Source organism: Tremella mesenterica (genome assembly GCF_000271645.1).
Source record: "Tremella mesenterica DSM 1558 unplaced genomic scaffold TREMEscaffold_2, whole genome shotgun sequence".
Lineage (NCBI taxonomy): Eukaryota > Fungi > Basidiomycota > Tremellomycetes > Tremellales > Tremellaceae > Tremella > Tremella mesenterica.
The window spans coordinates 900,421-928,400 of NW_006711226.1; the positions used below are offsets into that span (position 1 = coordinate 900,421).

Below are 27,980 nucleotides of genomic sequence, written 5' to 3' on the forward strand. Positions count from 1 at the left end.
GTGCAGAGGGGTTTCGGAGATCCCAGACAATGTGAGAGTAACATGCGGGGCAGGTTGTTGGATTCCAAGGACATCTGGCTCGTGCTCGAGTGACAGCCATTCGTCCATCACATGGTACCGAAAAGCAATGTTGGGGACTGCATGAACGCCACAATGAAAGGTTCATGAGCTGGATGAGGTTAAGTGATGAGCCATGTGGATAGATTTGGAGAACGGTCATTTGCCTCTCCAGTGAGGATGTCTCTTGCCTGACAGGGACTGCGTGGGAACAGGGCTGAAAGACATATTCCCAGGTTACTCCGAATTCGAATGTGTTCCGAATCGGGTTCTGTTCAATGATCTGATTGAATTTGCTTGTCATTCTGAGAAACAGTTCACACGGATCATGCTGAGATTCTTCATCTATCAAGTTCTCACCTGCATGTCAGCAAATGAACATGCTGATTGGCAGCAATAATGGAGGAAGGGAACTCACTTCGGAGGATCGGTACAATGTCCTTCAGATCCACCAGCCGTCTAGTTACCGAAATGGCTTTAAGAAAGTCACCTAGTAACACAATCAAAGAAGGTGCGTGAGGCCTGAGAGCGTCATTAGCTTCGTTGAATGCGGACACGAAGGCTGGGATTCGGAAGACAATATGGAACAATGACAGAGCAAAACAGGATTGAAGATAATTCTTTGCTCCAACAGGTCGATCTCGTGGTGGTAGTGCGTCCCGAGGAATGCCAGCTTTTGTGGGGGCTGTCTTTTGGCGATAAGGATGCAGAGGGCGGTGAGCTGCTGGACGGCCACCCTTATCAGCCTCTGGTCTTGAAACCGGTAACGTGGCAGTGGTTGAGGGATGGTCGTCAGCATGGTTGAGGAATCGGTTTCGGCGGGTAATGGGCGAATCGGGCTCGACAAAATCAAGGTTGGCACTATCAATGCTGATGAGCTTGCCCTGTTTCGGAGGCTGCTCGGAGGACCAATCATGCCACACAGGCTCCGAAGGGTCATGTCCCCAATAGGCAACAAGGTCTTCTTGATCCAATGGATAAGATATCTCTCCTAACCGTCGTTGTAGCTGTATAGCTCGAGTCTGCAGTCGCAGTTCGTTTGCCGTGACACCATTAGAATACTTTTCGGAGGAGCCACAAGTGTGAAAGCAGTACAATGCCCAGAGACCCGAGCACCTTTTGCCTGTTTCGGTAAAGTATCTGCAGGAGCATCGTTCACGAGTTTTGTCTTTGATCCCACAGTAATGTGAGTCCGGTGTTGTTTTGCTCGATTCGGATGATGTCACACAATATGTATGATCTAATTGACCTCTCAATGACATAGGCATCTCGTGTCCGAAACATTCCCTAACCGCCCCTTGCTCCCAAAGCTCCAGTCCTTGAAGTATGTGTGACAGAACCGTGGGGTCACAGCGGGCAGATGTTGGTGGTGAATGGAGATACATGGGAAAGTAAACGTCGATGATGATTGTGAGGAGTTTGTCTATACGTTTGTTGGCTCGAGATTCAAGGAATACTCTGTCAAAGGTCCGAAATGCCGCTTCGACAAAGTTGTTTGTTGAGAGAGTACCATCTCGGGTGTGATGAGGTGGCAGACCATAGTCGACAAGGTATCCCCTCCATCTGTCGCTGAACCATTCAGACAGGAGCCAGGTTCTGATTTTGTCCCAAATTTCGGGATCGTTATTGCTGATTGCCGCAACATCGGCTTCTAGTCGAGCAAAAACTTCTGACCAAGACTCCTCTTCGGAACATCGTTGGCACCTCCGAAGTGCCACAAGGAAGGCAAAGGCCTTTTCGGTACCCACCAGATCACTCCCAAATAGCCGAAGTGCTCGAGATCGGGCGGCGTGCATGAAATGAAATTGGCATAACCGAATTGGAGTTCCCGGGAAGACCTCCTCAATGGCCTTTCGTTCGGCGTCATCACAATCAATCATGAAATGTAGTGGAAGGAAATCCTCCTCGTGGATGTATTCGGCGTTGATGAGGATTTGCTCTTCATTCTCATATTCGGAGACCACTGATGATTTGCCCTTGAGTAATGCTTTCGCTTCTTTCTTGATAGCCTTTCGGATAACGCTCAAGAATTCGGTGTAGGAATCGGTGTTGGCGTGATTCGAGACCATGACAGCTACTGGAGCATTGTCAGCTCCGAAACAACCCGAAACCCTTCAAACCACAAGACTCACCAGGGACCATATGACCATATTCATTCACTGTGGCTAGCAAGGTGACGGGACAGCGTATTGCATTCTTATTTCTCCAAGACGAATCAAGAAAGAGGCCCCGATCTGTGGCATGCCGAATTGCTGATTGCAATGCATGTTTCGGACTGATGATTGCAATGAACGAAGAGTCCGCTGGGAATGGCTGAGTGCCACCGAGTACCAGGCCTTCAGGATATTCGCAACTGACAGTCAGCTCATGAGGACAAGGAAACGCTGGCTACATACTGCAGGAAAGAGCTTGGATTGGCCTCATGTAAGATACTTATCGCCGCCAGTGGTAGCCGATCCAGCCTTTCCTGCCGCAGAGCCGTTCGGATGGCAGTTTGGAAGTCAGTGGTGGTAGGAAGACGCTCGGGATAATTTGCCTTGACCCATAGGACATAGGGGTGAATCTTGCAGAAGGAATTGTACCACCGAAGCGGAAGACGTGACTCAGTCGTTCCCACCAGAGTTGCAGCATCGTGGAGTAGGTTTCGGAGATGTGGCGAAATCCGAAGTAATGTCAACGGGTTCGGTTGACCGTGATATGCAGCTTTCGGGCGGATCAGACAACAGACCCCTTTTCGGATATTGCTGGGAGTCATTCGTATCTAAGAACATGAGCTTAGTGAAGATGAATCATCCTTAGGTGACCGACCTCAAGAAAAAGATCACACTTTAAACGTGCTCTTGAGGAATATCGTGCGCTGGCAGCAGTTGGAGGGTGAGCTTCGGCTGTTGTTTGTGTTTCATCCTTTGCTTTCGGCTCAACATGGTGGTGGACACTGTCCAAAGTTGGCTGGATCTGGGTACAGTTGCCACTGCATCGGAAGATCGACCGAAACACTGTCCGATTCGGGTATGACGCGACAGCACCGTCGGAGACAAAGAAGAGGCCATGTCTTCCCCTGATGTCGGCGGGTAATAAACCAGGGGGATCCAACCATTCCACTTGAACACATTTGGATATATGCTGGGTCTCAATGAGGTAGTCCTGACGCTAATATATCAACAGAGTTACACTTCCGAAACAGCAGAACACTGACCAACGCGTCAAAGGCTTTCGGAATATGATGAAACGCCACCTCAAACTGTTCATAGCGATCATCATCCACCAGGTCAGGATTCGGTAATCGACAGAAGGTTTCCAAAGCACGTATGTTGACCCCAAGACTAGCATCGGTGCGAGGAGCTTTCAGCTCCAAGACTTGAGCCTCAGGACGTGGTACGGAGTATGATTCGGAAGAGATATTGACAATTCGGAAGCGCCCGGCCGCCTCTTGCCTGGCAGTCATGATCTCATCTTCCACCGAAATAGGATTCAGAGGTTGAGAGGGAGACCATTTCGGAACAGCAGGAGACAATGAAGCTGAGGGGGAGGCCATGACAAGCTCTGTCCAGGGTGCCGAGTCGGGTGTCACAATACCAATACCGTTGGAGGATACAGGAGTATTTCCTGAGGCAACTCTCCTGTCAGTTGATACATAAGGGGGGTCCGAAAGTACCCACTGGGATCAGCCGTGGACAGAGGCATCTTGTGATTGGAAGATTGGGGGAGAACACTCTGTGGGCTTAGCTGCGAGGGTCCGGGAAACTGCTCTGAATTATTTACTGAGCATAAGCTTCAATAAACCAAAAGGAAAAGGGACTGTCTTACAGGGCACCGAAACTGAAACTGACTGGATTTCCGAAGCTGCCTTGTAGATAGAAGAAGACTCAGTACGTTGGGAAGGACCGGCTACATAGTTAGTAAGGAGTAATACAAGTTTCGGGGAAGAAACTGACATGTTGATGGTGTTTGTGCACTAGGAGCATAAACTTTCGGAGGTCGACCACGAAAAGGCGACTTTCTCTTTAAAGCGTTCAGAATGAGTTGATCAGCTTGATTATTCTGAGACATAAAGCTTGTAATATTAAGTGAGTAAGTCACTGTTGTGTTTAGATTGAGAGAGAGAGAGAAGAAGTAAATGATTGTGCCCCAACACCGCCAAACAGTGCCTAGGGTTGAAGGAGACATCCTTTCGGGGGCGTTTCCGAATTTGATCTCCAAATGGCTATAGAGAACCAAGGACTCCGAATTCGGAGGTTCTGCCTGCATGAATGGCTTCAGAATACGTGTGGCAACAGATAGATATGCAGGAAGCCACGGTAGGATGCATATTCAATACAGGGGGGATTTGGGGACATTCCGTAGGTATTTGGGTCAGTAGTGGAGGGATCCTCGGGTTGAGTGACGTATTTTGGGAGAAAGTGGCAAAATTTCGTCGGGATTAATTCGAGTTCCGTAGGGATTATCCCTACGCGCTAAAATACGAGTAGAGTGCAGGTTGAGGAACGTCTACCCTCAACATTCCAGTGACGACAGCGGGGTAGCGAGTAAGTAGTATTGCCTGGTGAGGTCACCAAAGATGAGACTCCTTCTCCCTATAGCTCTACTGGTATCCCTAGTTCAAGCCACATCTCCTCCTCAAAACTACATCAACACAGCCATAGCTCGTACCGTCGAATTGGGAGGAGCGACCACTTCCATCACCACACAATACAACATCAAATCCCTCATTGATGATCCTTCAGAATATTGGTTAGCTCTCGCAGGCTCTGGAGATTTGGAACCTGCTTGGTGGGAAGTCAAACTTGGTGGGCAAGATGTCGAATCTAGATTACTTTTGCATTCCGAGGCTCGGTGGGTTCAGCATCCTTTGATTTCCACTTGACTACGAAAAGATACGACCTACATATATACTGACTACAGTGCACCGACTGTTGTTTTATCATTGGGAAAATTGAAGAAAGATCAAGCTGTGACACTGTCTGTCAATCAACTTTTGACTCATTGTTCAACACCTTTACCCGCTGAAATCGCACAAACCGATCCGCAGTATCTGATGTGGAACAGTGATTCAACTTATGTGGACAGTTGGTATCCCACAGAAGTAGAGAGGATCAAAATTAGGTCAGTAGATCTGTATATGACAGGATAAACATACTGATTTGTAGATCACCTACAGCTCAGATATTGTCAGTGTCAAAAGTCCCCAAGGAGTATATCAGAGATTCAGACGTGACGAAAGCTTCGGGTACGGTAACTTTAGGTCCTTTTCATGGCGTTCCTCCTACACTTGGTGGGGATTTGAAACAGTCGAGTCTGTCGGTACATTACGAGACCAATCAACCAATCATAGGTTTGTCATCTTTGAGAAGGAATGCAGAGGTTAGTCATTGGGGCGGAAATTTGAATATTCAAGATGAGATGGCTTTGGTGAATATGGGGCCAAAGTGAGTTTCACAATCCCCTCTTATCATTCCATCACAATCTGTGTCACTGTGGTGAATTTGACTGATATTCCAGACTCAAAGGCTTCTTCTCTCGATTGACTCATCAACAATCCAGATTTCACGCTTCCACTCCCGCCCAAATATTCACAGACCTAACAATTCGTCTTCCTCCAAACGCCCATTCGGCTTATTTCTACGACACTATAGGTAACGTCTCTACATCTCATTTCCGTCCTGGTACTTTACCAGCTATATCGACCAAGAAACGAGCGGCAAGGACAGTCGACGCTACTCTGGAGTTGAAACCGAGATATCCATTGTTGGGCGGATGGAATTACAGTTTTGTCGTTGGATGGGATTTACCATTGGGGGATGCTTTGAAAGTCAATGGAGATAAATATGTTTTGGCTGTACCGTTTTTGACACCTGTGAAAGATATGGTGATTGAAGTTGCGGAATTGAGGATTGTTCTTCCTGAAGGAGCTCGGTGAGTGATTTTTCATCAGGTCCATGTCCCTCTCTCGTTCATCACTTTTTTAGAATTTGCCTTCCCTGTTGTCTTTCCTCCTTTTCCTGTCTGAGTTTACTATGCAAGCTGCTATGGTGTAGCACTCTGTGATGATGCTGCGGGTGTAAGCAATGGACAAGGGGTTCAGAACTCATCATTAGTTCCGTAGAAGTCTTCACACCCTTCCCTGTCGACTCCATCGATCACACGACTCACAAAACCTATCTCGACTCGACGGGAAGACACATGATAACCATTCGAAAAACCCGATGTACAGAATTCCATGCTCAGTCAATTTATGTGACTTACGAATACCCTTTGTCGGCACTATTGCAGAAACCTCTGACTGTGGCGGCTGTGGTGGGAGGATTGTTCGTCTTGTCCATGGGACTGAGGAGGGTGGATTTGCAGATAGAAAAGAAGTAGAGTGTGAATCTATGCATATTTTCATGATGGTATGCTCATTGACTCTTCATCCCTGTCGCCATGTCGCTTCTTTCCCCTAGTAAGTTGCATCACCCTCCTCCCCCTTCCGTTGCGCGTTGCTACTGGTAACATCTTGACCGTTGGCCATCTGTTTCCGTTGGAAAGAAATGACATCTCAGACGCGTCTTCCACCTCCACCTAACGCACTCACAACAACGATATACAAATACACCATTAACGATATCCTACTTAGGCCAAGTGGAGACAGGCATACCCGCAACGGTGAAGAGTAGACGTCCAGGTAGAAAAGATGGAGGAAGATTACTTCTCCCTCTCTTCCATCTTAGCAGATAACCACGTCCGTCCTTCCGTCTCCCTCTATATCCCCCACTTCTCCCCTGCTGGCACTATGCGGATATCCATCATTCTTCCAGCTGATGAGGCCTCACTGGCAATATGCTAACGGATAGAAATTATCATGCACGTTCGTACTAGACGTTCCGGGGTTAGGATATCTAGAAGGAGGTTCTGATCCCAATGTGAGTGAACTTTCTCCCTGTTGTCTCGATCCACTTCCCGCTTTCCCGTTCACTTGACACCTTCTCAATCCTGACTAGTCAATATAGGTCTGTATGGCCTAGTCCAAGCTATGGATTATGTCGTGTGAAAGGGAGAACCAACACATGATATGTTATCTTGCAGCAGGACGAGACGACGATGAGACTTGGAACTCAACCCATTTAACGCGCAGATACATCAACATGGGAAATTAGAATTACCTTTCTGGCTCGCTCAAACTCTTTCTCTCAAGTCAGTCTCTCAGTCTTCTTTCTCGACTAGATCAATGATTTTTTCCTCCGCCATTCAAACCTTTTCCCCCTAGTTCCCCTGAGCAAGCTGATGGAAGATTTAACATCAAAGTCTAGGAGGTTATCGGTATACAAGTTGATGCAGCGCTGATGAACAGCGAATTCACTACTTTCCCACTTCCCCCAGCATATTCAAATCGAGTTCGAGCAGCTTTGAACGCTTCTGCCCCATCTGTGAGATTATCAAATCTAGTAGGAGGAAATGGATGGTGGTATAGATTTGGAAAAAGGATAGCTGATGTGTAAGTTTTCTTTTTCTCAAACTTAACATATATGAAAGTTGATGAAAATAGGTTGGATGATAGACCTCAAACGGAATTATTAAATATGCTTTTGAAAGTGAGTCTTGATTTATCTCATCATTGAATCTTTCGTCTCTCTCTCTCTCAACTGGAATAAATCATCTCCACCAAGGGTTTCCACACACAAAACCCCCCTTTGATTCATACGAGTATCTCAATTCTTGTATAACACAGTGGAAGGTTAGAATTTCTCTTGAAAGCCGTTGTGTTTTGGTTTGTCATTTTGAAATGAGAATGAAGAGGTGATACAGATATTGGCGGTGTGTTCAGGAAATAGGTATTGGTCTTGGGGATGTATGTAAAGTTCGGACGAAGGGGGGAATGTTGATTCTTAGGCATTCATAAACCGTTTACCGCCATTACAAGATTTAGCAGCTCATCATGCTTCCACAGACGCTTCCGTTCCGGAATCAGGACATGGGACTGGGGAAGCTTTTAGGGAAGGGATGGAAGGTGATGAGAGGGAATGTGAGTGATTCTCTGGAGTTTTACCTCTCCATTTGATTTTGTTGTCTCAGCTTGTCCTACCTTGACTCAAATATGATTCTGATCATTATCCTAATCAACCACATACATTCTTCATGTCACATCTTTCTCGATGGAGATATTTTGTTTCATGCTTTGCCATCTGGTCAACTTCTCGTCTCTCTCTCTCTCCGACCGTTGAGATGATGTTTCTATCCATATGCCTGGATCAATTTCATCGCCATACCACCTTCTCCAAGGACTGTGACTCTATATCGTTCCGCGTTCCGGAATCGCCCAGTGGATATAATCTGACCTCAGTATTCGGTATAGGTCAAGATAGTGGACGTATGGTCAAGATATGGTACGATCTCCCATGGGGTCGTCGACCTTCTAAACTTTCTTAATTCTCATACTTTCCTCCGCCATCATCATGATAATCATTCTCTGACCGATAAACATCTTTCTTTCTCTCATCATCATGCATCTCATACTCTTAGTCATCATGAGACGATTGATAACGGACTGCATAATCAAAGCACGCTTGGAAGGATTCAATCACAGAGGAATACAACACCACACTAATTGACTACGTGCATGTAATTGGTACAACCATTTCAAAAATTCTCTTCACTAATTCAATCATTAGACTATCCAACTATTCACTATCTCATCATCCGATTATTTCCTTCTTACAATACAAAACTATAGCACCGATTCATTCCATACTACATTATAAATTGAGAAAAACAAAAAAGAAATCACAATCAAGCTTCCATCTTTTCAACATGTTGATGATGATCCGAATCATCGTGATGAGATTCATCCCTTCTGCGAGATCTATGAGAGGAAGGTGATTGAAGATTAGTTTCGACTAATTCGGTGGTCGCTTCTGCTCCTGCTCCTTGTTGGAAAGCTACTTTTGCTTTTTCGAAATGTGAATGATCTGCTTCAGGTCCTAAGAAAGCGAAGATTAGCATCCAGGCGATCACCTAGAAGTTAACAACCTTCTACCGCTGCATGAAACAATCAAATTTGAGAGTCAACCAGAGGGATGGGGAGCGTCCAGTACGGATAAGATGATAGGAAAAGGAAAGTGAAAAAGAGCAGATGAGATGATGAAGGAGAAAAAAAGACTCACAACACCAATCAAGATCCCTTGAATAGTAGCATAATCAGGTATGTTGGAACCTGTTAATTTCAAACTTTCCCCTGCATCCGTTTCGATTTGTGCCGCACCGGAAGAAGCCATGTTACCTAGTTGATAAGCCAACCCGGCGAAAGTTGCTCGGAAGGCGGGAGGGGCGACTTCTCCTAGGTAGATAGGGACTACACCCCATGCGCCTGCAAGTCAGCCCATGTACTTACATATGAGCGAACTTGGAGGTAAGGAGAAGGGAGGCATACCTTGAACACCTGATTGGATGAAGCTGGGATTAGCTCCGTACGATGATTATATGATACGCTTTGTAGCTGACGGTTCGGATGCTGAAAGCGAACGTATTGTGACGTCGGTAGGGGAACTCATTTTGGGATAGGGAGATCGTTGGGTCAGAATTGGATGAAAGAGTACGCCTGGGGAAGAAGGGGTGGGAGGGGGAAGGAAAGAGACTAAATGAAAGGATAACTCACAATCCTCCAGCTGATAATCCACCAAAAGAAGAAGGTAATATCCAAAGTGGGATCCAACATGCAGTATACAAAAGACAGATGATGATTCTTATTCATCAGTCTACATTCTGCTCTCCCTTTCCTCTCAATTGGTAATTTCATCGAATTATAGAAGTCAACGGTCAGAGGATGGTTGAATAGGAGGGGGGGGGAGGGGAGTAAGAACTCACGCAAGTCGTCGTCCTATATATTGTGAAGAATACCCTGCTAAAGTACCACCAACAATAGCACCACAACTACTCTGTCAGAAATTGTTTTGCGAAAATGTGGTTAAAAACTCACTTTGAGATGATGGTGGCTTTTGAAGCTAGTTTAGATGATAAATGTTTTGATGTGATGAGATAAGTCGGGAAGAGATCTTGAGATCCATGGGAGAAGAAATTGAATCTAACCGTTAGTGCATTGTGCCAACAAAACGGGAGAGTGGAGAAGTCAAGAAAGGGGACGGGGAGGGGGGAGGATAATGAGGCAGGAGACTGACCCAGTCATCATACAAACCGCCCAAATCCATTTAAGATCTATAAATCAGCTTCATCGAGAATAACCTATCCTCTCTCCATCACAGAAAAACGAGAGAGTGTGACCGAAAAAAAACACCCCAAAGAGAGAGAATATGGAGAAAAATCACTCACAATTCGTCTTCAACATCACCCAAGTTTCCTTGGCGAAATTTTTACTCGTTTGAGATGTCGTTTGACCAGAAGCTTTGGCTTCTTGTCTAGCTTTGACATATTGAGGTGATTCGGGTAAAACAGCACGAAGTATAGCGGCTGCTAAGGAAAATCCAGCTCCGATAAAGTATAATGATCGCCAAGTGTATTTGGAATAAGTGACGACGGTTAGGTTTATGACTGCCGCTAAAAGATATCCGGCTGCGTAACCTTGTTGAAGGATACCGGAGCAGATACCACGGGCTTCGATGGGGACATTTTCGAGTGCTCTGTGGTGTTAGATAACTTTAATATGACTTGTCGAAAGTAAGAGGGGAAGGACAATAAAGTAGGGTAAGAGAATGGATGGATAGGAGAGGACTCACGCTCCTGCTGCTTGACCCCAGATACCTCCCATACCCACTCCGAATAAGGCCCTAGGGGTCAGTAAATGCCCTTCTCTTGTATCTCTTGTATGAGACAAGCCTTCGAGAGTCGATACGGGGAATCACTCTTTAGCGAATTTGAGATGTCAAGGTTGGAGGCGGGCTTATGATGTGATCTATACAGGACAAAAGACAAGGCTTCGAGCATGAGTGTGAATTTCGAAAGACTGACAAAAAACGGTATAACGAATCAAGAGTGGGTGAAAGAGTAAATGACAAGAAGAGACGAAAGAGGACCCACCTAACTGCCAAGAACTGAGAATAGGTATTACAAAACCCACTTCCCAATTCGAATATACAAACCACTACCAAATTCGCCGTTAAAGTCCATTTACGTCCGAATCGATCTGCCAAAATCCCGAAGATGACAGCTCCGAGAGATCGGAAGAGTAAAGTAAGAGTTATCGCAGTGGTTATATCATGTGTCGTTTTGTCGAATTGTTTAGCGAGGAGAGGTATGGTCAAAGAGACTGCGAAGTAATCGTAACCATCACAAGTCCAAGCGAACCAACCTTCAGATCAGCTTCCGTCTATATAGTGTACTCGTAGCATGTAGCACGTTTGATGAGATTTCACATCAAGATTTCATTTGAGATTTTGTCGGAGACGCATAAGGGGTCAGGGGAAGCGAAAGGAGGTGTGTCATACTTGTTTGTATATTCGGGCGGTGAGTAACTACTTGTCTACCGAATAAGGAAATGGTGTGATGGAAGACTTGACAATGATGAGAAACAGGTAAACAAAAATTAAGTGAACAAAAGGCAAATGACATTGGGTGAGATGAGAAAGAAGAGAAAGAGAGAAAGAGGATTGACTGACCAGAGAAAAACATGAGCCATCCGGGATACAACGAGACCATGGCTAATAATTTGAAAGGGTTCTTCGTGACTTTGATCCCATTGGCAGGATGATGTATACGAGGTATCATAGCTTGAATAAAAGTTTTATCTCCTCTATCCGCATGCCAAGTGGCTAATTGTGAACTGATACTTGCTCTTTGAACTTTTGGTTTTTGAGAATCATCATCTTTCCCCTCGATGAATTTAGGTTCTGTTTCTGTTTCTGTCATGGTAGTTGTGGTTGCGATCTGGTGGGTTCAAGTCTTCTTTATATGTTAGATGTTGGTCGTTGTACGTGGCTTCAGAGTGGATGATGATTAACGAGTTGAGGAAGGGGTTACACGATACAAAGGACAGTTGAAGATGAAAGTTGTGTTGGGGAATGTGGAGGAATCAAGGAAGTGTACCGTTCTTATTAACTTTTTCTTCAAAACACGTTAAACTTCGCCCCCCGTGACACATTTCCAAGTTTAGCATGCTGCCGATCTGCCGATCTTTCACTTTCAATCCCGTTTGAGCCGTTTGAGGTGAGGGCGTAAGGGCGTCGTTACTCTACTTTAAGTCCGTACACTAATTGAGACACAAACCCCTCGGTTACTTTACTTTACCGGTGCCTAGTGTACCCCCCCTTTGATCGATTAGAACCGATGAGTTTCGATTACGTCCGAAGAAAATGAATTCCTCCACTTAGTAAATGCGCAATTTGAATAGCTCACCATGTATTTTCATCAACATATAGGAGGTGACGTTGAAAGTACATTGATATTTTGGGGAAGGTAGAGCAAAAGAAGGTCATACACTTTGACGTTACGAGAGTCAGGAACTTGATGGGGGAAATTGTAAGCTACTTTGAGATAGTGCACTATTGACTCGTAGATTTGGAATTTTGACCATACCATTGAGTCGGACATGTCGGACCGGCTTGACCGGGAATTCGTGAGATTCTTCAAAGAGCCTCCACTTTGAGTGTTGTACTCTACTCCACACCTGCATGCACAGAGAGCCAACGGGATATCCACGCGGAAGATAGTTAATTTGGATTTGGAGAAAAAGGTGTGAATGACAAAGATACTACACGAGTATCTGTACCTCGTGATGGTAAGGGTACGAGGAGAGTATACTTACTCTGATTTGATACCATGCGTGAGACTGTACGTAGCGGACTGGACTACCTTTTCTTTGATCCGTATAATTCGATTGATGGAATGAGAAATGTTAAATGGAGGACAAAGGTGAATCACGTGGATATCATTCCGAAAGAAAGCACAGAATTAGAGATAAGTTACATATAAAACCTGGTTCTCATGAACGAACTTCGAGTCTACACGAGGTTTGTTCAGATCACTCTCTATGAGCTAAATAAGCAGTCCACAAAGTGTCCATACTATCCACCAAACTCATTTTTCGGGGTTGCCAACCGGTCAGAGCGTAACCAAGACTGGGACGAAGGTTGAGTGTAGAAACCCAGCAATCGTCGTAGGCTAGCCATGTCAGCGATAGTATCACGCCTCAAGCTATGTCTAGCGCCGACGAGCGGCTTCGACCCCAATTATCAAGACGGTTCCGGTGAGCGATGGTTATATCGGCACAGAGAAGACACACAATGTCGATGTGGATAGTTGAAATGGGAGCAGACGGCGTATGATGAATAGTGGGTCAGAGAAAGACGACAACTCACGCGTCTTAGGACCTGACAATTTGTACCCTTTACATCCAGATACCCTGGTGACTGCGTTCAAGAGGTCGAGCAATGATTCAGATTGAGGGTTTGCACCTAGGAAAGTCTGACCGCGACAGATTGGGCCCTGGGATGTTAGCTCGATAGGACGTCCGATAGAATTAGGAAATACGCCGAAACGTGGTTAATTTATCATCATCGTCCATTCCCTTCCGCGTAGAATTCTCTGTCCTTCGTGAAGGCGTCCAGGGGGTTTAGCACAAGGTTGACAGGTATATCAAGTCCGAAGCGGATTTGGTAGGAGAAGTACGATGAAACTCACTCTTTCACCCACACGTACGAACAACTCGGCTAAATCATCCGCATGAATAGTTTGTAATCGAGTATCCTCTTTTCCAAGAGTTTCAAACACACCATTTCCATTGGTAGCAGCTTGAAAAGCCACTTCGAATATGTTTCTACCAACATGAGAGCCACTTCTGCCATATAACATGCTAGCTCTTATGACTGTCCCGTATATCCTTTCGTCTAAAAAGTCAGTGGGTTCCCTTCCGACATCTGTCTGATTGACCCCTCTCTCGTTGAGACTCTGCACATTACGATCATCGCACAAAATCAGGTTTTGAAAGAGTGTATTCGACTTTTAAAGTGGGAAGATATCTATTTAAGTAAAAGAAAGAAAGAAAGGAACGAACAAACAAACAAACAAACGAAGAGAAAATGAATATATATACTTACCAAGTAACAAAGGTTCTTCAACTTTTTCTCTCCAAGCTACTGCTGGATTATAACCCGATCTAGGTTGTCTTTCATCTGTCCAAGATTCTAAACCTCCAGAACCTCGTGACCAAGACCATAATCCACCGCAATAGATATAAGTAGGTTTAGGACCTGCTTTAGGACGAGATTGTACTAAAGAAAGAAAATGGTTGAGTGTTCCTAAAGCTTTGTCCGCACCACCGGATTTAAGGCAATCTACAACTATATATCAGCTTTCATATTCACATCTGTTCATTCCAAAGAATTGTCTACAAAAAGATGATCATATATGTATAGATAGATGAGAAATTGATTAGAGATGAAAGGATCAAACTCACACACATCGACTTGTTTTGCGATGGGAGCATAAACGTCTTTCCCTTCGTCCGTATAAGGATCACAAAGTATAGGGATGACTTCTTCTTTTGATAATTCCTTTCCTACTGCCGGATCCCTGGTTTGTCCATAAACAATATGACCAGCACGAACAAAAGCTAAGGTCACTGCGTTTCCTATGAAACCTATTAATCAATTTGAGATCTTTTTTCCTCCTCCCTCTCATTTGACGGTGAACGATGAGAAGAAACGACTTACCACTTGCACCTAATACGAGAACTTTCATTTTCGAATAGAATTTGTATCAACGTGGAAAGAAGAACTGATCCTTTGTAGATGATTTGAAAAGTTAGCTGGGATTTTGAAGAGGAGTCGTCATATGTTGAGATTATGAGAAACGGATATGACCGAAGATAACGGTTTTGAGTATGGGGGAAAGGGCATCTTGGTTGTACTACAATCCCGAAAACACAGTTCAGTTCAGAGAGAAGTCAGGTTTGAGTGAATGTTAGGTCAGTACGCTCAGCAAAGCGCCCTATCTTTCAATCATCTCGCTGTCTCGAGGGTAGAATGACGAAGACTCCAGGAGGAAAAGTCAACCGGCGGCCAGGGATCCCTAGTATCCCGGGAGACATGTGAAGTGTGACGTGGAGTTTCGTTCGAGGTCTTATCAACCATCACCCACCCATGTCAAAGAAAAAAGTGAAAAGCTTCTCCTCTCACCCTCTGACATCTCCCATCTTACCAATGGTGCGACATGCGACATCTCCATAATCCATAACCACCGTAGCTGACAGGGAGAAGATCACGACAGGAAATTCTTCTCTTCATACCGCTCAGTTTTCTGATATATGACGCCCTTTCTTCCTCTCCTCATACCAGAGCAAGCCGCCTCCTCGAACAGAATTATATTCGTGCTGATCTTTCCTCAACCCCCGCACCTAAGTGTACACTGTTCCTAGTATTCTACTGGTTCAGTGATAGGAACAGGTGCTATATTCATTTGTTATACTCGACTTGGACTCTCCTCCCCGAGAATCGTGTGTCTCGGGCGGATGAGACTATGCCGACATTTCTTCCATCAGCATGATATGCTCGTCTCCTGACACATTAGTAGCAGTTTCGAGATACCAATAAACATAGTATGGAGAGATTGGGAACGGAAACCAGATACATGCATCCTCACAGAGTATAGAAATAGATTACACAGTTTCACTGAGGAGGAGCCTGTCCCTGTTGTCCATATTGCGATGCCTGCCAAGCTTGGACTGTTTCGTCAGCCAATTGGTTATATAAGAGATGATGAATTACATACATTGAGGATCCAAAACGTCGTACCCGTATGCAGCCCAGTAAGCGGCGTACTGTTGCCAGGCTTCTGAGCCTTGTTGAGGGGGACCACCGGGAGCTGGTGTAGCGCCTGGTTGAGTAGGAGTGCCTTCTTGACCTTGTGCGGGTGTCCCTTGTTGACCCTGGCGCATTAGTGTTGTATCCAGCATGAGTCATTAGATCACTATTGGGTGCAATGTCATTAACATAACGGACATGTAGAGTGATGGGACGTCGATGTCATTCTTGAATAGAGACGAAAGCAACTGGTCTTTAACTCACATAATATCCCGCATATGGGTCTTGACCCGGTGCAGCGTACGTTCCGTATCCCTGTTGGTACACTCCCTCTTGTCCTGGTCCATCCCGCGCCTTAGCATATTCTACCCTCAAAACAGCCAACAAATCCTCCGACAACACCTTTGCACGCTCGACTTGTTCTTGCGTTGGTGCACTACTGATCAGCTCTTTGAATTTGAAAAAACGCAGTGCAGACACCTACGCAATGTTGATATGCATCGGTTCTTCAGCTTCACGACCGGTATCTTGTTCTAAAAACCCAGATCCGAGACCTTTGATCTGAACTCGAGCACCAGTTTCCGCCTGAATATATTTTACAAACATTCCCTGGTTAGTCAGTAACAGCCCCATATATAGTAACAATCCCGTATATAGTCACAAGCCACGATGATAATTTTCTACTGACTGATGAGGGATCCGTGTGATTAGCGTTCGGCTGAATCAAATTTGAGAATCTGTGGGAAGATGGGTAAAAGGGGGGCAGGTTTGTTGGGTGAAAATCTCACTTGAGGCCCAACAGTCTTCGCCCTGATATTGAAATTCCGTAAACTATCCAATCCGATGTAAAGCTTGTCCTCCGGCCATTTGGGTCTACCATTGGGCAACACAGTTGCCGGTAAAGGCAACCCTAAAGCCCTGTTTCTGGCCACCAAAGTTCGGTCATCGATCAAAGGTCCAAGATCCTGATCAATGAGGTCACGCACACGTTTGACAGCGTCATCGAGCATAGTTTTGGACGTCGCAGATATATGCAGGTAGAGAGGGGTTTCTCCTGGTTGAAGATGGGCCGTGTCTGGTACCCAGACACCTTTGGTGACTATGGATGCACCTGTGGCATCGGCGATCTTCCATCAGCATGAGTCCTAGTTTTCTCTGAACAACCGAGAAGATGTCATAGTCCTGCATAATCTGATGTTGCATCTCACGCACCCCTCACACGTTAGAGAAGTGGGACTATTGGTAAGAAGATTGAGGAGTTGTAACATGAAGTTTGGGGTGAGAATTTTTGAGTGAAGGAGACAAAGACTCACTTCCTTCTGCGTTGTCCCCTTGGTAAGCAAGTAACGATTTCTCAAATCATTGATATCGATATCATGAGTGAACCCTCCTGCCTCTTCCCTCCTGATCAACTCAGTCCCCAACGACCCGGCACCGGGACGAAGGGAAGCGGCAATCTTAGCTGCGATAGCTGCAGCTTGAGCGGCCGCGTCGGCGGTGTTGACGGCGTTTGCAGGTCCTGCTGAGGAAGCCGAGGGATCTGACGTGTCCCATCGTGATTTTCGAGAGGAGTCCATGTTTGAGTATTGGGAAGGATGACGTGTGGAGAGAGGTCACTGATCACTGGGGAGAAGGAGAGGCGATGGTGGGGAGAGGCGAAACGTGAAGAGGGAGGAGCGGGATCAAATTTTCCATACCAACGGGGTTTCGTCGACTGTTCTTGTTTGGAAGCTACCCAAGTAACTACTTGAAGCACTTGACTTATACCCTCTCATGCCAAAATCATCTCGTTTGAGAAAGCGGATCATGGGTGTTTCAATGACGTATTATCTCCCACGTCGGTCACTCTTACACTTCTCGAACATTCTCCTTGAACTACGGAGCGATGACGGACGGTCCATCCCCTTCGAACACTCTCCATAGCTTCCCCCCCCCCCCCCCCCCCACATCCCTGCTTCCTTTGTCAATCTCAGATTCAACCGTGAGAATGTATGTGAATTTCATCATCACGTCCGTCTTCTCCTTGGACTTCTCTCCTCGATACTCATTGAAACCCCGCAACCGTTCAACAAACTTGTCGTACAGCCCAGAAGAACATCCTTTCATTCACCCTCCATTCATCCTGTTCGATGGCCCCAACGGCCGTTCACATATATTTCTTCCCACTTCAAAACTTTTCTTCTTCCATTCGCCACTTCACAGTACTATTGACAATTCAACATAAATCACTACTCGACATCATTTCTGAGCTTATAGCTCTGTGCGCACACCGGCACTTACCAATCAATCAAATAGGGATAAAATTCAATCAGCCTTATAAACACCATGGCCCCGTTACCAAACGTCTCTCGGGCTTTCAGGTCATTGAGAACTCCCACTTCTGCTATTACGAACCCGACAACTGCAGCAAGGACAAGTCACTTCCCAACTCTCCCGAGATGGAGTACCAATACTTCTCATGCTATAGCGCCTTACACTAATCAACCCACTTCACGTCCCAATGACCGGGGATACCAACCAAGTCGGCTTACAACAGCGACGAGAACCCCTGGGAACGACTCTTCTACGCCATGGGCATGGCCCCAGACATCACAAACACCCTCACAAATAATCACTGCCGCCTCACCAGCGTTCGCTGCCGCCAGAACAGAAGCCGAGCTGGACCCATATGAGGTAGACGTCGGTAGCTATGCCTTTGATTTCGATCCTTTGGGGGAAGAAACGAACGAGGTGGATAGACGGAACGATTTCCGAAGATACAAGATCGATACTATCGTTGCCGCTTTCGGTACGGAGATCGAAGCAGACCAAATAAGATCATGGTCTCAACAGCTGGTGGATGACGCATACGACCAGGTGATCTTGGAATTGCAGGGTGGGATACAGAGTGGGATACAACGTGGGATACAGAGTGGGATACAAAGTGAGATAGAGGAGACAATTGGGAGAATGTTGGATGATGAGACGGCATCGTTGGATCCTTCACTCATCGAGGATGCGATATTGCAGATCACTCAAGGTGTCGATCTCTCCGACTTTATCTCGTATGACCCCATACCGGCTGCTTCTCGGTCGTCTATAGACGAAGAAACAGTTTTCGATACTTCATCATCCCCAACTATCCGTCCCAAGGAGACCTCAACGTCAAACAGAACTGTGCGCAAGCCCCAACGCAAGAAGCTCCCGGAGTTCGACCCCGATTGGGGATATGCCGAAGCGGGACCAAGCGTGGCTCGAACTCCCTTCACACACGGCTTCCCCAATCCCGACCTGACAGAGGCGGAATTCGCTGAATGGGTCTCACAGATGTTCCCTCCACCCGCGCATACGGACGTCGACAATTCGCAATCCGACTTTGGTAATACTACTCAGCAGCCAACGCACAAGCCAGATTCCAATCCAGAAGCAGATGCAATTTGCACCGCTTTCATCTTGGCGAACACCACACTCGAAGCAAAGGCCGTGGATAAGATGACACGCGAAGAATTACTGGCCCTCGCATTCGATAGCCAGTTCCCATCTAGACATCAACATCACCGATTTCTAGATGAGACAAACCCCGGAGAAGATCTGATCGATCCGACGCCACCGACGACCAATACACGTACAATCAACACGAGCACTGCAAGACCTTTCACCGAAACACCGATCCCGCAGACCTCGACGAACGCGACGTCCAAGTCTCCGAGAGGACCTCGTAGACCCCTCCAGGGACCTAGACAACTTTCCACGAACTGATCAATCACTGCGTAACGGAAATTTTTGATATTTACATTTATTGCAGTACGTTGCGCCATGGCACTTTGACCATTCCCAGATCACGTCGAACGAATCTTCCTTCATACATTACTGACTCCCGACTTTCCGCTGACCCTCTCTTCCCGGCGAAGAAGATAGATAGAAACTCTAACTCTTTGTCGGCTTAGAAACTTTTGAGTATGCACCATGAACGTTTTGTTCTCTGACTTTCCTCAATGAGCAAACTGATATCGTTCACATCGTGTTGAGATACTAATTGAAGTATTGCATAACTCCTCGATACTCCTTGCCTCTGTCTCCGAGATATCTTCGACTATTGATCACATTTCAGTAAAGTTAGGCAGATCCTTTCACTAGACCATTTCCTTTCACTTGCGGGATCTCAACTCAACCTCCCTCCCTTCATACCCATCGTCATGGCTGTCGCGGTGACGGAATACTTTCACTGACTTTCTTTTATAGAACCTTTTACCACTTCTTCTCTTCTATCCATTATCTCCGCATCAATATTGAAGGCGACACTCGATCAATCTTCTGGTGATGAGCTCAATCCGCGGACAGGGTAGAAGGCTTAAACAACTTCGGCGGTTACTGGGGAATACCAGCTCAACAGGTAGGACGATAGGTCCTACGGGGACTTTATTCAGTGATACGGCTGCGATTGTGTCGTCTCAAAATGACGATACCCGTATCACCAGCCACTCTCAGGGTGATCCAGACGACAAGTAAGTGTTCATGAATAATGTTTTCATCGATACTTACTTTCAGAGGTTCTACTTCTCTCTCCGACTTCTCTCTATTGAGGAGACCAAACCGAACCACCACAGATAACTCCGATATCACTGCGATTCCCTCATCTTATCCTCCAAATACATATCCCGATCATACCAATACCCACACCACTTCCAGATACGTCGACCACTCATTCAGTCCATCGTCTCATCCTGAACACACTGAGCCCACATATTTCACCAACCCGACGGATCGAATGGTTCTTTCTGCCAGCTCACAACTTACCTCCTGGTTGCGCGATGAGTACTTCACAAGTCGTGATCGTTCACAACTCTCTACAACGGAGAGAAAGGAATTGGTTGCCCTCGAAAACCTAATGGGTTCCAAAGCACCTATCAGTTTGATGATAAATGCCAAACGGGACGCATGGAGTATCATAGGTTTATTGATCAGGACAGATCCTACCGTACCACAAGAATGGCGATCTTGGTTTAGTCATTTGCCGACGAACCGCTCTGCTTTTGTCAATCCGGAACTGGTGAAATATGCTTTCGAGGTCATTCACAGGAATTGGCTCAGTTTCTGGAAAGATGTATCACTACAAAGATCGGACGCTAGTCCGGAAACCGGATATTCAAATGACGTTGACATGGCAGGAGTTATCGAGGATGGGGATGAAACGAGAAGATCTTCTAAACTGGACGAGTTTTGGGATTTCCGTGAATGGGAAAGAACGGGGTATGCTGCCAATTATGTCGATCGCTGGGAACCGCATTTTTGAGTCACCGAAGGAAATGACAAGGTGTCATACACGATTAATCTGTATTCATTGCGAGTTGTGGGGATTTCTTGGTCGTCCGATCTATGTGGACGCAGCTACGAGACACACATTTTCTGAGGAGGGTTGGGGGAATCGCGAGACAAGTATCATTTTTCATTCCCAGGCTCATGACATTTACCTACCATGTCTCCGACTCCAACACCCTGGTCAGACTGATGGGAACCGTTTCCAATTCCCAACTCTCTGTAAATCCAGGAGGTGATAGCGAGTTTGTGAGTTCCTTTCTTGCATTCCGTCATTTCTCAAGTCTCATGCATCCTTCCCCTAACATCAATGTGACCCCTCCCCATCTCTTTGTTTCCAAGGTGAGAAGCTGTGCCCATACCTTTCCGATTATTCAGCTATATATGGTCGTTATAGATAGATGAGAGGACCTATTTCGAAATACCATTTCAATAAACACATACGAATACTTACCAAGATAGAAAACCCATAACTATCGATCTCGACCTTGCTTTCTCGACTCAACTATCAGATTATCGAACTTGAAACTCATTGGCCTATCTTGCAGAGATGAGAAATAGTAGTCAGTCATCTGACAAAAGAGAAACAATATCAACATCACCCACCTCAGGGTTTTACGAATCGGATGACGCTATCATAGAGGTGCGACACAGCGAAGACAGAAGCTTCAATAGGGACGTGTCGGCATTCAATAACTATCCGACTTCTCCGATGTTCATTGATGTAGAAGAGTTTGGAAAACCTCTCACCCAATCGTCAACTTCATCGGAAAATTACATGATAAAGGTACCGAACCTCGCTTTCTCGACCCATCAATCAAATTATCAGACGGGAAAGTTATCGGCACGTCTTGCAGAGATGAGAAATAGTCGTCAGCCATCTGATGAAAGGGGAACAATATCAACATCCACCTCCGGGTTACACGAATCGGATGACGCTATGATAGAGGTACGACACAGCGAAGACAGAAGCTTTGATGAGGGTAAGTTGGCAGTTGATAAACATCCGACTTCTCCTATGTTCATTGACGTAGGGGATTTTGGAAAGCCTTTCAATCAACCGTCGACTAGATCGGAAAATTACATAATAGAGGTCCGACATAGTGAGGAGAAGAGAATCGAGGCGGTCAGAGAAGCTTTATCAAACGGCTACAAACTAGGTATGGCTCCTTCCATAAAATCATATACCGAGTCACATTCCAATGTCGGTAGTTCCGGTCACACAGAAGACGAGCGGGAGGAGGGCCAGATAGATGAAGAGGACGATCAGATATGGGTGAAGCAGATGAACCCCTCGAGTCCACCGGGAATCGATGGATTTCAGTTGAAACCGATCACCACTGGGGACACAAATACATTCGAGGAGGTGGGACATGGCTCGAGAACTGACATGAAGAATGATGTCGGAGAGTCAGGTAGTGACGTTCAAAGAGAGATGAGGGAAGATCACTGGGAACCCTCCATTGAAGATGGAGAGGAAACGGCAGAAGTCATTACTACTTCACCTGAGTCTGAGGCTGAAAGCGACCACAGGCGGTAAGTATTTGATTTTAGCTTGAATATCACTGACAAAGATCAGGATGCCCTCCATTCGTAATGTGAACCCTCCTCAATTATCCGTCGACATGGGGAGTAAATTCTCAATGGAATATCTACTGAGTCATTTTCAGATTCCCATTCCAGACCAATCTCAAAATACTGAAGGTTCGGATCCATTACCGACAAGTCATCAAACAAGTCCTCGAAAGTTTGGAAGAGTGGTGAGCACGAAGATGACACCATCCTTATCTGAGCGTTCCACAAGAGTTAGTGCCTTGAGCGAACTCCTGATTTCAGTCACCAAACAAAGTTCCAAACAGAGATCTTTTTCATCCACAGATCAAAGTAACGAACGTGACGTTCCATTCAGTATGCTTCCTCGTAGTTCAACGAATTTCCATCGTGCAAAACGTATCGAGTTGTCTTCGTCTTTTGGCATCAACACCGACGACCTCCCCCAAATGACCAATACGATCAATACGTTGGGTACCAACGGGAATCCAACAACTGATAACTCTACCACTTACTCTTATCCAAAAGTGACTTTGGCAAGTTTTGACGCTAATGAGAAGTCATACTATCAGACTAGTGTTCAAGATACTAGAGCCAAGAGCTGGTGGAGGAAACCACTCCCAAGCCGTGGACCTCAGATTCGGTTGTCATCTTCCGGAAATGAACCGCCAATGACAAGCAGATGGACGTCAGTGTGGAAAGGTGAAAACAGTAGAAAATTCTTTGGACTTCCTTCTCGGATGATGACGGCGTTAACGAGGGGAACTAAGGTGGGACCTACGACACGGGCGACTTCGAGGTTTGTTGGAACTTCACGGAGATTCTTCTCTCCAAGGGTATAAACGTGGACTCGCATGTGAAAGAGATTGGGAACGGTATACTTATGAGCTGTCATGATTAATAGTTTGATAAACCATGACTTACCAACACCTAGATTGTATATTATTGCCTTTGAGATCGTTATGTCTACCACTAAACTGAAAATTCTACTGCTTATCGATGATTTTCATCACCAATTGCTGCTCAAATACCTATTCCCGGCTCTCGAGAGATCTTATAAATCAAAACAGAAGAAATTACAGGTATGAGCCATGACGATTCGTGACGGATAAATTATGGACGGACGAAAGAAAGATTCACATAGAGTTGACAGTTCACCCTTCCTTTCTTCCATGACTCCTCCACCAAATATGTGTCTCATCCTGATGGAGTTTCAAACTATGTTTCATCCTTTGTTTGAGTGTGAGAAAGTTCTAGTTTTTTCCTTGAATATCTTACACAATAAATCTCAAGTAGACACATTTCATAACAACTCATTTGTCCACTTATCCTGGACTTTCCTTGATCATGTCCAGCTACGGTGATCCCAGCCACTTGATCGGAATCAGCGGACTTCTTACTGCCTGCCTTGTTGCGTCCGTGTTCAGCGGCAATAATCGGACTGCGATGACACAGGCTGAGGATAGGACCGATCTTGATACCATAACCCCCAATACAACGGGTACCGATACCACAGACCTCGACCCAACTACAAAGTTTCACACAGACTTCAACGCAACGAGCTTACACGACAGCCGGATGCCTGGGCACTGTGAACCTGGATCAGGGTGAGTTTAGTCATGCATTATTCTTTGATTCTAACATCATTGTGCTGATGTTGCTAAAAGACCTGCGGAATCAATGCAACCTCCACCAACACATGCTCCGACTTCCGGTACGATGCCCAATCACAGTGCAAGAACAGTGTGAGTTTGATCATGTGTCATCATTGAATTCATAAGGTCATGGTGCTGATGTTGCTAGACACTTTGATGACTCTGACAACGATCACCCAAGACATTCACAGACTTCCCATGGACAACCACCAACTTCCGCCCCCTCTGCTGCATCAGATACTTACGTAACTGCCCAGTCAGAAGCTGGGGAGACCATGACGAGCAAACAGGATTCTTCTTGGTGGAACTACTTCACGAGAAGCAATGATGTCAGCGCTCCTGGCCCAGAGCAAGTCCCGAATGTTACAACTCAAGCAGTACCAACATCACAAGTGCACACGGGAGTGACGGCAGAAGAGAGCCCTTCCACAAGTTGGTTCAAATGGTTTCCTGGTAGCCGTGAGGTCTCTGGTCCTGTCACCATTCAACCTTCTACCAACAAGCCTATTCGCTGTCAATATGGACTCACCAGTATTGCGGATCAAAGATTCGTTCCTACCACAATGGAACAAAAAATGCTATTCGGTCAGGCTCCTCGTTCATACACATTTGACCTTCTGGACGTTTACCCTTCTTGCATGACCCATCGAGGGAATCGACCCGCAGATAGGCTACGAAGGACCCTACATCGCTCTGTCGGACGGCAGTTAGGGCCTCTCCTCAGAAGAGGTACTCTACGTCGTGGATGAAGATTGGCAGTGGATACGAGTAGAGGATCTTATGCAACTCTTTCTTTGCGATAACACTATATTTGAAGCAAAGCAGAAAGTAGGAAGACTGTGACGGTGACCTGTGCCCAAGATATCACTATTCCCAACGCCACATTCCGATTGTCATGGCCGAGTTTGCCACAAAGCTCCTTCTCGCCATGCCGTCATACGTCGTCTTACTACTTACTCACTGCCCACGTTAGTGGACCATAGACCATGTAAGCATCTTTTGAGACCAGTCAACTTTGCAACTTAGCTGATGAGAGGGAAACAAGACCACCCGAGGATATCTCAAATGCCTAGGTCCTGTTGGTTGCTCAAGTGGAAGTTACCATAACCTAACTACACCTTCTAACTGTCTCCCTTCCTAAGTACTTGACCCCGGCATCATTTGGCTCATTAACGTCTCATGAATGCTCTCACACCCCATTCGGACTGAGAGTCCAAGTTGTTGAAACTCTCCTCCTTATCGTACTGAAATATTCATCACTTCGATCTTCCAATGACGACGAAGGGGTAAGTCACTTATATGTTCGATCTTCCTATGACAAACGACGGGGCGAAGTACTTATCTGTTCCACACATCAAACTCGTTTCAAGATCTCAACACGTCACACGATATACTCCGCTCTCATGCCCCAAGACCCCTGTCCTCGTTTCCCCATGACGTGCTGACCTACTTGTCATCCTTTCTTTCCTCTCCCAAGTTGTTCATGTGTCATATCATACCACCTCCTTTGATGTCGCAGCGCACCTCCGGTCTCATATGTCCAATGTCGATTGTCACCCTCTTCTCTCCTTTTCAATCTCAACATCTACAATTTATTACAAACTCATATCTATCAACTTTTCACATAAACATACCTTGTTAATCAAAACAGTTCCCCATACAGATGGCCACGATAGTCCAAAATTATGCTCCTGACATCTCTTTCCTGGGAGGTGATACCCACCCCTATGAAAGAACAGAAGGTTACACACATCCATACGCATATTCCATCACAGTAGACTATTATGGCCCTTCAGATCCTCCTCTCATCGCGCCTGCCCCTCAAAGGACTTATTTCACCACGAAAACAGACGCAACGGGGATAATCGAAGAGTCCATCTTGGTACGTCCCATCTCGTTGCTCTTTTCAACATCCTTCATACTCTCTGCCCTTGAGATATGTGCTTACGGTCAGCCTGTCAGTGCCGATTTGGATGTCGGGGATGAGAATGATGGTTTGGATCAGCAAAGTTCCGGAGGTGATAGATCTACTACAACAAGTGATTTTGACCTTCAAGAATACGACTCTGACAACTCTTCCGGCCCTATACAACACGAAGACTGGAAGCGTCAAATCCCACAGTCGTCGGAGCAAGACAAATCTTCGGATCAGCCCGTCATGGGATTTTCGGCTATACCTCAAGGTCCAGTATTTGACGCTCCTGAGATTTTACCGGAATCCTCTGGCTCAAGTGGTTTCTCTTTCGAATATCGGCCTGAAGATTTCGACAGGGCTCATTCGGATGACAATAACCCAGACAAAAGGTTAGACCATGAGAGCGATCATAATAAATGGGAAGAATTTCCTCGTATGTCGTTATATATCAAACGTAGTCATGACTTACAATTCAGACGATTTTCTCAATCACTCTAATTCTACCAGTGATGACTTTATCCCTTATCAATTAAGTCCTACGCAGACCGGAAATATCAATGCGAATCCCCGTCCGATCGGACTAACCAGAGTGGAGACACATGATGAAACGACAAATGTCTCGAGTGAAGAAATTCCTATATCATGTACGTCTCACCATAATCTGTACATCGTTATGCTTTGTCAATGCTCATGATACAGCCGCGTCCGACTCTTCACCCTCTCAAACTCAAGTGACAAATGAAGAATACTCAAAACGATTTGCACCAATCACCACCATGGATGATATTTTGCAAAAATACAGGATAAAAGATGATTTTACATTCTCTGACACATCCGATCATCGTCCCCTTTCCAAGCTCGGATTGTTGAACAGAGCACACTCCAACATCTCCACAATCTTCAAAAACAACTTCACGCACAAAGCGAGATCAGTAGGAGATCTCTTATCTGCTCCAAGAGGACCGTACGGGCCGAGTCAGACTGCAATTTTCGATGAGGTTAGTACGGATAGTTCTTTGAGAGAAGGGAATCTCAGTCGAGGTTTTGGTCCAGGAGAAGATTATCAACATGCTTCAGATTACCGATCTGGTATCTCTCAGCTGTATAGTAGGTATCAAACGACAGGACAAGATCCTACGACATTCACCCCTGTACGGGATCAAACAATGTATCAAAGTCGCAGTCACTTAACTCAATATCGACCAATGACAGGTATGAGAGGTCCTGTGAGATCTCGGAAAAAGTCATTTTTCAGTTATACGAAAAGTAAGGGAAGATCAATGTTGAAAAGGATGAAATCTTGGAGGATACCAAATGATTCCGATTCAGGATCATCATTTTCAACTATAACTTCTTCTTTAGATCCCGATCCTAGGAAAAGAGGTTTGAGAGGAAAATGGCATCAATGGCTGGATGATCGGAAAAGTCAAGCCGGTTGACATAAATGTCTATTTGTTTCTATTTTCCCTCTAATCTCTTGCTCTACTGGGACGAGTTCTGTAAACGGGGTGGGAGCAGGGATATCTAACGAGTTTGTTTCGATTGATGACATGGTTATTGTGCATTACATACCTCTGAGCTTCCTGACATCCAATGCATAGGTTATACCACTTGCAATCGCAACATGACCTTTCCGTTGACAATGCCGCAACCATGGAAAAGTGTTCTGAAAGTTTACATCAACTTGCAGGGAGAGAAAATATAGTAATGATCTACTACAATAACAGATTTACCCTCGAGATAAACCACGTGGAGACAAACCACGTGGGGTGCGGCGAGGCCCGC

The 27,980-nt window shown here is 45.7% G+C and overlaps 11 protein-coding genes across 11 annotated transcripts; 7 read left to right on the forward strand and 4 right to left on the reverse strand.

The window, feature by feature from the left end:
• Window positions 1–179: 179 nt before the first annotated feature.
• TREMEDRAFT_60138 (uncharacterized protein) lies at window positions 180–3,741 on the reverse strand (the record flags this gene model as incomplete). Its single annotated transcript, XM_007002663.1, has 8 exons — window positions 180–258; window positions 381–417; window positions 476–2,134; window positions 2,190–2,410; window positions 2,454–2,801; window positions 3,074–3,207; window positions 3,254–3,672; window positions 3,717–3,741. 8 exons carry the CDS (start codon window positions 3,739–3,741, stop codon window positions 180–182), a joined length of 2,922 nt encoding a protein of 973 aa, XP_007002725.1.
• An 808-nt stretch (window positions 3,742–4,549) lies between these two features.
• TREMEDRAFT_71088 (uncharacterized protein) lies at window positions 4,550–6,451 on the forward strand. Its single transcript, XM_007003003.1, has 5 exons — window positions 4,550–4,890; window positions 4,960–5,160; window positions 5,205–5,483; window positions 5,557–5,970; window positions 6,153–6,451. The coding sequence occupies exons 1-5, from the start codon at window positions 4,616–4,618 to the stop codon at window positions 6,415–6,417; spliced, it is 1,434 nt and encodes a 477-aa protein (XP_007003065.1). The 5' UTR covers window positions 4,550–4,615; the 3' UTR covers window positions 6,418–6,451.
• A 276-nt stretch (window positions 6,452–6,727) lies between these two features.
• Window positions 6,728–8,460, forward strand: TREMEDRAFT_60140 (uncharacterized protein; the record flags this gene model as incomplete). The annotated part of the gene is made up of 7 exons (XM_007002664.1): window positions 6,728–6,775; window positions 6,888–6,956; window positions 7,169–7,227; window positions 7,385–7,528; window positions 7,580–7,625; window positions 7,924–8,056; window positions 8,375–8,460. 7 exons carry the CDS (start codon window positions 6,728–6,730, stop codon window positions 8,458–8,460), a joined length of 585 nt encoding a protein of 194 aa, XP_007002726.1.
• A 360-nt stretch (window positions 8,461–8,820) lies between these two features.
• TREMEDRAFT_26995 (uncharacterized protein) lies at window positions 8,821–11,889 on the reverse strand (the record flags this gene model as incomplete). Its single annotated transcript, XM_007002217.1, has 11 exons — window positions 8,821–9,045; window positions 9,195–9,397; window positions 9,461–9,483; window positions 9,686–9,772; window positions 9,895–9,960; window positions 10,007–10,111; window positions 10,206–10,242; window positions 10,357–10,664; window positions 10,761–10,811; window positions 11,062–11,332; window positions 11,640–11,889. The coding sequence occupies 11 exons, from the start codon at window positions 11,887–11,889 to the stop codon at window positions 8,821–8,823; spliced, it is 1,626 nt and encodes a 541-aa protein (XP_007002279.1).
• Window positions 11,890–13,000: 1,111 nt separating this feature from the next.
• Window positions 13,001–14,718, reverse strand: TREMEDRAFT_60142 (uncharacterized protein; the record flags this gene model as incomplete). Its single annotated transcript, XM_007002665.1, has 6 exons — window positions 13,001–13,140; window positions 13,338–13,464; window positions 13,660–13,865; window positions 14,076–14,318; window positions 14,435–14,617; window positions 14,691–14,718. 6 exons carry the CDS (start codon window positions 14,716–14,718, stop codon window positions 13,001–13,003), a joined length of 927 nt encoding a protein of 308 aa, XP_007002727.1.
• A 926-nt stretch (window positions 14,719–15,644) lies between these two features.
• TREMEDRAFT_28230 (uncharacterized protein) lies at window positions 15,645–17,356 on the reverse strand (the record flags this gene model as incomplete). The annotated part of the gene is made up of 6 exons (XM_007002382.1): window positions 15,645–15,700; window positions 15,748–15,904; window positions 16,044–16,215; window positions 16,264–16,388; window positions 16,568–16,906; window positions 17,093–17,356. 6 exons carry the CDS (start codon window positions 17,354–17,356, stop codon window positions 15,645–15,647), a joined length of 1,113 nt encoding a protein of 370 aa, XP_007002444.1.
• Window positions 17,357–18,104: 748 nt separating this feature from the next.
• TREMEDRAFT_60144 (uncharacterized protein) lies at window positions 18,105–19,517 on the forward strand (the record flags this gene model as incomplete). Its single annotated transcript, XM_007002666.1, has 1 exon — window positions 18,105–19,517. The coding sequence occupies one exon, from the start codon at window positions 18,105–18,107 to the stop codon at window positions 19,515–19,517; it is 1,413 nt and encodes a 470-aa protein (XP_007002728.1).
• Window positions 19,518–20,078: 561 nt separating this feature from the next.
• Window positions 20,079–21,051, forward strand: TREMEDRAFT_60145 (uncharacterized protein; the record flags this gene model as incomplete). The annotated part of the gene is made up of 2 exons (XM_007002667.1): window positions 20,079–20,263; window positions 20,307–21,051. 2 exons carry the CDS (start codon window positions 20,079–20,081, stop codon window positions 21,049–21,051), a joined length of 930 nt encoding a protein of 309 aa, XP_007002729.1.
• Window positions 21,052–21,624: 573 nt separating this feature from the next.
• Window positions 21,625–23,467, forward strand: TREMEDRAFT_60146 (uncharacterized protein; the record flags this gene model as incomplete). The annotated part of the gene is made up of 3 exons (XM_007002668.1): window positions 21,625–22,440; window positions 22,471–22,610; window positions 22,654–23,467. 3 exons carry the CDS (start codon window positions 21,625–21,627, stop codon window positions 23,465–23,467), a joined length of 1,770 nt encoding a protein of 589 aa, XP_007002730.1.
• Window positions 23,468–23,972: 505 nt separating this feature from the next.
• On the forward strand, window positions 23,973–25,029 carry TREMEDRAFT_60147 (uncharacterized protein; the record flags this gene model as incomplete). The annotated part of the gene is made up of 3 exons (XM_007002669.1): window positions 23,973–24,232; window positions 24,293–24,370; window positions 24,429–25,029. The coding sequence occupies 3 exons, from the start codon at window positions 23,973–23,975 to the stop codon at window positions 25,027–25,029; spliced, it is 939 nt and encodes a 312-aa protein (XP_007002731.1).
• A 914-nt stretch (window positions 25,030–25,943) lies between these two features.
• TREMEDRAFT_60148 (uncharacterized protein) lies at window positions 25,944–27,634 on the forward strand (the record flags this gene model as incomplete). Its single annotated transcript, XM_007002670.1, has 4 exons — window positions 25,944–26,162; window positions 26,235–26,628; window positions 26,672–26,839; window positions 26,895–27,634. The coding sequence occupies 4 exons, from the start codon at window positions 25,944–25,946 to the stop codon at window positions 27,632–27,634; spliced, it is 1,521 nt and encodes a 506-aa protein (XP_007002732.1).
• Window positions 27,635–27,980: the final 346 nt, after the last annotated feature.

Coding starts and splice junctions, on each gene's coding strand:
- TREMEDRAFT_71088 (XM_007003003.1), top strand. CDS start 4,616: ATGAGACTCCTTCTCCCTATAGCTCTACTGGTATCCCTAGTTCAAGCC. Junction 4,891..4,959: donor CTTTTGCATTCCGAGGCTCG/GTGGGTTCAGCA, acceptor TACTGACTACAG/TGCACCGACTGTTGTTTTAT. Junction 5,484..5,556: donor TTGGTGAATATGGGGCCAAA/GTGAGTTTCACA, acceptor CTGATATTCCAG/ACTCAAAGGCTTCTTCTCTC.